Raw genomic sequence first — 7,311 nt, 5'->3', positions numbered from 1 at the left:
CATATATTCATTTATATTTGCTTCCTTTTTCTCGATAATATATTATTATATAATGCAAGTTACATGTAATAAAAAGTATATATTTATATTCATACTTATAAGTATTATTTATTATTTTTAGAATATGAATAATTAGAACTTGCATTGATAATTATTAAATATAACTAATTTTAATCCGTCAATTTTAGTATGACAAGAGCATAAAAAAATGTGAAAACACTATTCTTACTTCCGTAAATTATTAATTATTAAAAATATATTATCAAACATCTTCAACTAATTTCTTATCTCAGGCAAGAGGGTTAAATAGAAAAAATAATTTACTTTAATATGTACAAAAAATACAAAAATGTACTGAATATAGTTTATATCGTTGCATCATTTTTATTACGATTTCTAAGAAACCCAGTAATTACAAATTTTAACGGTACAGACTTCTTTTTGAATTAATTAATATAAAATTAATATAAGAAGCATTGTAAATATTTTATTATAAAAAATTTTACTGTAAAATAATTATAAAATAATGAAAAAGTGAATAGTATTTTTAATTATACTATTGATAAGTTTTTTCTGTTTAATTAATATACAATTTTATTATGATTTTCTTTAATCGTGTCTATTTTAATTTTTCAAATGACATGATTATATTAAACCTTTCTTTATTGATTTGTCAAATGAAAGATAAATGCAAATTTTTAACTTGAGGGAAAATTGTTAATATCAAAACATTAAAGAAATTCTATAAAAGTAAATGATACTTTTTGACAATTATAAACACTTAAATTTAAGTTGCTGAATTTAAAAAGTAACGTAAGCATTAACATAAAAGTGTTGTGATGAATGGTGGAAGATCTAACTACTTCTTGCTCATCGTGCACTTTACAAAGTCACATCAAAGAATGTAATAGTATAAGAGACAAACTAGAGAGGTATTTGGAGTAGAAATGCAAGAAAAAGAGAGAACATACGATTATGTAAAAGAAGATGTTGAACTGAGGAGCCAAATAGTGGGAGAACGCTTGAAGTCAGCAGCAGCAAAAGTAGTAGTTATCGATGTCGTAGCAACAGTAGTGGTAGTAATAGCATAAGTAGTAGTAGTAGCGGTATGTGTCTACAGAATGAAACTGGGATCGAGAGAAGTACAGAACAAACTACCGGTGAAGAAGTCAGCGATACAAGTAAAGCAGTAGCACCGCCGTCGCAAGCTAAACTTTGGGATCTATTGAAATAAAATTTTCATGTAGTTTTCTTCCTTGTTCCTGCTTCTCTCTCATGCCAATCCGACGTCGAATGATAATACGTGCGCCTCTTCGATCAGGATTGAACTGTACCAAATGACTTGAAGTAGAAAAAAGACAATCTATGATTCTCTTTCTTGTTGTTACACTTGTATGCTCTTTTCCCATCAGTCGTGAGAGAAGGAAAAAACTTCAAGAAACTTTCTCGTCTAGGATCAGTAACTAAGGGAGGGAATTCACATTCGAAGCCCGAAAGAAAGAGAGAGAGAAAGACAGACAGACAGACAGAGGGTATACGTGTGTAAGTGAAAGAGAAAAGGAAGAAAAAGAAAATAAAGAGTAACAGCTTTTCTTGCTTATTTTATTGTCGCGTTTGCCGGCGCTAACCAACTCGTTCGCTCTCTGCGCGATATCACCGCCGGCACGAGAAGCCGCCGGGACTTGTGTAAGGAGTAGGGAGTATGCTGTCGACTACAGGAGAAAGAAAGAAGAGAAAGAGGTGGTTCCGAATGCTCCCCTTCCAAGCTGTGGATCCACCCATTCGTCTGCAGGGTGGGGAGCGAGCACAACAAACCGCCTCGCAAAAATCTGCCCCCTTTTCCCAAGAAAGAAAAGAACGACAGCGACAATTGCCACCTCCACTGAGATTCGTGCGACAAAGACGGAATGGCGAGAGGGAGAGCCCCCCCCCCTCTATGCGCTATTTCTTCCGCTTTCCTACACAGACGCATTATTCTCGATCTGTTGAGTCGTTTGGAACTATCAACGGTCATCGAACGAATAGGATGGGGAGAGAGGGCATTGAATGTACGAGGAGAAGAGGTGCAAGATGACTGCCTCTAAACATACCTCGGTGGCCCAACACACACCAACAGCGGAGCAATTACTCGCTGTGTGCCGCCCCTCAGACCGTTTGAGAAAAAGAGTAATAGCGTGTGGCGGGGCAAGGGAAGAGGGAGGCAACGACTATGTTGACGACGACAGAAAGAGAGAGAAAGAAGTCTTCTTCTATGCCGGGAACGATTGGAGCGGGGGGCGTTAGAATCGGGAAAGAAGAACGAACGAGTGAGAGGGACGAGGAAAGCGAGTGCCACCGCGTTACACGCCGCGCCACGGTCGAGGGCCGAGCCGCTGCCAAGCCAGTTTGTACTTGGCGCCCAGAGAACCGAGAGTCTCGTTTCTGTCGCGTACGGACCAAGAACGGGAGGCGTTTCTGCGTGTGTACGTGCGTATGCGTAAGCGGCGTTACGACTCGCACGCACGTGTCCACATCCGTGCTCCATTGAACGCTTGAATCATCTACAACAGCTAACTGCCCAAGAAACGGACATCACACGCACGTTTTCCTCATCCTCGTCACCACAAATAGCCTCCGCGCCCCTCCGAGGATATCAATCCCCACCGAGTCTTTCACTTCGTCTCACTCAGGCGCTACTCTGCCCCACTGCGTTCGTCGCCACTGCTGCCACCACTGCTGAAGCCGCCACCGCCGCTGCCGCCGCCGTCGCCGCCGCCGCCGTCACCGCCACCGTCGTCGCTTTTTGCCCGCTCCCCCTTCTTCGACTTCAACTACCAGCGCTCCGTCTCGCTCTCGGCTGGCGACACACATACATACGTGCGCGCGCGCTCGCGCGCGCGCGCGTGCCTCCACGCACACGATCACCGAATAGAAAGAAGAACGGGGGAGAGTGAGAGAGACGGCGTACAGGAGACCGGACTGGATTCCGTCGAAAAGAAACGACGTTTCGGAGGACGATAGTCGTGACCGATCATAGCTGGCGCGTCGATCGGGGATCCGGACGCTGCTGCTACTCCGCTCTGCTCTACTCTGCGCGGTGACTGCCTCCGCCGGGCTGCGGCGCCGCTCCTCCCTGTGAGTGACGCGTGTGGTGTGTCAGCAACCTTGGTTTTTAGTGATTTCCGGAGAGCGGATACGGATATTTTCAAGGTCATCGTGGGATTTGCGAGGGCACGAAGTGGAAGGTACGTTTTGAGCAACGTCAATGATGACTTGAGAAATATGTGAGGAAGGCCCGAGTATACATGATCAGTGAACAGTGCGATCAAACCGTTTCCGTCGTGCGTTCATTCGTTCGTTCGTCTATTGTTCGGCCGCACGATATTCGTGAACGGCTGCACTCTGACATCTGTGCTGCATGTACCGTACCGATCGCGCACGAGTCGTAGGAAGAGAGAGAGGGAGAGGAGCGCGTGCACGGGACACGTTTATCGCTCAGATAACGCGTGAGCTGGAGGGCGGACGAACAGCCCGTTTGCGCCGACTGTGTCCGCGCGCTCGTTACCATCTACGCAGCCGTATACGCACCGTGTATACGTGTTGAATGCGCGTATGTGGACGGCAAGGATAAAACGATGATAGCGTAGCGGGCGTCCCCGAACATCGCGGCCCTTTCGCGGCCGACGCATCATGTCACAGTTCTCCTTCAGACGATCGCCAAATTTACAGGTGAGTCTTTTAGTACAAGAAAGAGTGACCTCTCACCCAGTTCTGACTTTCTTTTTCGATGAGGACTCCTACATTTCACATACCACGATGAATGAAATATACAGCTCTTAGGGAGCTCTTTATGGCACTGTGAGAGGTGCTACCAAAGACCATCTCTCTTTATGACTTTTATAAAACAATGTTGATCATAATCTATCGTTCCAGTTAATGAAATTAATATGTACGATTTAATGAATATTTGTATTGTATAAATTGTTTTAAGCTGTCAGTGTATAGTTATATCCCATATTAGAAAAATTAATCATTTAGATTGTTACTGTACAGAAACTACTTATAAGTCATTAATATTATAATCATCATATATTGTTGAGTTTAAGAGATTCTTATAAGCGTATACCTTATAAAATCGATATACCAAAATTTTTTTACGAACACAATCAATATGACAAAATTAAATTATAATAATCGATGCAACCAAATTAATTTTTAACAATTTTTTATAATGTATTAGATTATCTATTATTTACTTTGAAGCTTTGAATCTTTTAACACATAACTGATTCTAAAATGACTGATGTAATGTATAGAAATTATAAGTTGGTTATATGATAATATATTCAAGGTCTTTTATAATTCTTTATTCCTCTCAAATAGAATTTAAATTTCAAAAATTGTTATTAAAATAATTTTAAATTGTATTTTTTATTAAAAAAATGCATTTGCATTAACTGATAAAATATTATAATTTCAAATGATGTTTTTTAAATATTATTATCTTTGAACAGCCTTTGTTTAAAACTAGATTTAAACGCTTCTACAGTTCTTGGTACAAATTTATCATCGCAAGTTTCCAAACAATACGCTAACCGTCGTTCGTCAAAGGCCTTTAGTGGTCTTTATTAGATATATTGAAATCAGTTGTACTTGTATAATAATTTTACAAAGATCTCACAAAATAGTTCGAGATATTGTCATCGAATTATTATTTATTTATATTTCAAGGAGAATGTCTAAGAGAATGAGAAACAGATCTAGACAACGCAGATTTAAAAGCAAAACAGAATGACATAACATGACAGACAAAATAACTAAGTCTTCCATATTATGCTGTACTCCATAAGTTTTAATTTACGCGACATGAAACGTTTATGGTAGATAAAAACCTTTTTTATTATATTATATCAGTGCTATGCAGCATCTGTACTTTTATATAATACTAAATTAAATTTCTCATAAATATAAAGGACAAATCATTTTTATTTAATATACTTTTAAGTTTTTATTGTAGGAATTATCTATTAAAATGAATAGAAAAGAAATTTTTTATTTTACTTTTAATTAATTCTTTATTCAAATTCGTGAGCGCTAAAGTAACTGACTAAATGCGCAATAGTCTTAATTATATTTAGAATATTTTCAGATCATCATGTTCGTTGTCACAATTATACTTGCTTGTAATTTATAAAAAATTAATTTATTACACTAATAAAATCCACCTATAAATTATAGTGATTTACAAAAACAATCGTACATAATAAGAACAATCTTGTAATGCTGTAACCTGGTATTTTTTATACAAATAGAAATTACTAAATCAGAGTCTGATCAAATTAAATGGAAACAACCAAACAGACTTTTAGTAATAGGAAATTCTAATGGTTCTAATGGTAATCAATTATTTCGCAAATTACAATTAAACATGCATATACATATGGAAATTGCGTTGTCAGGCTTTAAATGACGCTAAGCCATTTTCCTTGCGCCGTGTAACCGCGCACACGTGTATCCAACGTATTATTCACGCATGTAGGCAACAGTGTTTTGCATGTGTACGTGCAATATCTTATATGAAAATGTGTATTGCAAAAGTAATTGAATTGACTGTTCGATGTTAATTTATTCATGATTTGAATTTATATAGATCAACGCGTGAAAACGGCGACAAATTTTTGAACCATATAAACGAGGTGCAAATTTTCGAATCGAAGCCAGACTAGATTGTAGTTAAGCTTGGCGTGGAAAGAGAAATACGATAGCAGTTATAGCATATAATATTATGCCGAGTATTGCACTATATTTCGTGACATTTATGTGCATTTGAGAATTCGGGTTTTTCATAGAATATTACATCATTGTCATTTTAATCAGAAATGTTATTATTTATTTTTTTACTGTTAATAAATAAACGTGTCTGAATAAGCATGTATTAAAATAATTTATTTAAAAACCAATATTAAGTCTATGTAATTTGTAACATTCTTATATATGTCATAATATGATAGAGGGAAATTTTATTAGTTCTGTAAGATAAAAAGAACAATTAAGGAAATGAAATATAATGCAAGTTACGTTAAGCTTATTATTTTATTTCACAACGTACTTTTATTATTAAATAGAAAGAAGAAATTTTGAATATTACAAGTATAAGTACTCTATTGTATTTATTTCTAATTATTAAATAGATTGAAGTTTAGATAAATAAGATAAATATGTAAATGTAGGCATTATTTATTTGTAAAATTATTAATTTTTTAATGTAATTATCCATTTTCTATATTATATTTTTTAGATATATTCATACTAATATTATAATATACTATATGTATAATGTATGCAAAATTAAATATTTTCATTTAAATAATAATATAAATTTAAATAATATTAAATTATTTAAATAAAAAATTAATAAATATAAGTCATTGCAATGTAATTGTAGTTTAGTTTTTGTAGTTTTGGATACATATATAACAGGTAATTTATGATGTTCGATGATGAGATTTATGAGATTCAATTTTTAATTCGATTATTAGTCCAGAGTTCGTAAAAGTAATATTACTAACCTTTGAGACGGTCAAATTATTTGATCAAAAGGCATTTAATAATGACATTTACAAGTGACAAATCTGTAAAGTTAATGTTTCATTAATCTAATAAAAAAATATATATATAATCAATTGATCGACAATTTTCAATATATATATACATTATATACATTATAGCTTTTTATCATCACTTGAAATGAAATCTCGAATAATTAATGCGATCGAATGCGAAGTTGTGAATGTATGCACTGGTCATTATAAAAAGCGATGTAAATCAATATGGACGATCAATGAGCATTCATATGTATTTCATATTGTAGTCTCGTTAGTACGTTTTAATACTCATGTAATAGATGCTGGCGCAAATTAATATTTTGAAAGACGACAATAATTTACGTGCCATAAACCGGTCTTGTGCGGGCGAAAGTTCTATGTTCGGTTGTTTTGTCATATCATATCTAAGCCCTCACATAATATTAATTGAAATGACCAAAAAATTACATTCTAGAGAAAAAATTCATCAAAATAATTAAAACATTTACTACATTTCTATAGAGTAAGTTAAAACAATAAATAGTTAAATGAATGCAATTATTTTATTTTTATTTTTAGATAAATTGTTACCATTACAATATTAATTTATTAAATTGAATTCTGAATATGTCAATTATTAATCCATTTTCAATATAATAAGCCTAATCAACGAGTATTTAAATCAAATGTAAATATTCACTATAAATTTAATTTTTAAATATGAATTCTTGTGTATCTCTTTTTGTCT

General features: G+C 34.9%; 1 protein-coding gene across 2 annotated transcripts in view; it reads left to right on the top strand.

Annotated features, from left to right (window-relative positions):
• The first annotated feature begins 3,410 nt into the window (after positions 1 to 3,410).
• The window catches only part of mirr (iroquois-class homeodomain protein mirror), a 42,712-nt gene continuing 38,811 nt past the window's right edge, over positions 3,411 to 7,311 (top strand). For both annotated transcript variants that reach the window (XM_011496543.1, XM_011496544.1), the window contains exon 1: positions 3,411 to 3,708. In XM_011496543.1, the coding sequence (XP_011494845.1) occupies positions 3,670 to 3,708 (39 nt within the window). In that variant the 5' untranslated portion in view covers positions 3,411 to 3,669. The remainder of the gene's footprint in view (positions 3,709 to 7,311) is intronic.

This window comes from Ceratosolen solmsi, unplaced genomic scaffold, assembly GCF_000503995.2.
Source record: "Ceratosolen solmsi marchali unplaced genomic scaffold, CerSol_1.0 scaffold29, whole genome shotgun sequence".
NCBI classification, from domain to species: Eukaryota; Metazoa; Arthropoda; class Insecta; order Hymenoptera; family Agaonidae; genus Ceratosolen; species Ceratosolen solmsi.
This window is presented reverse-complemented; position numbering and strand designations above follow the sequence as displayed.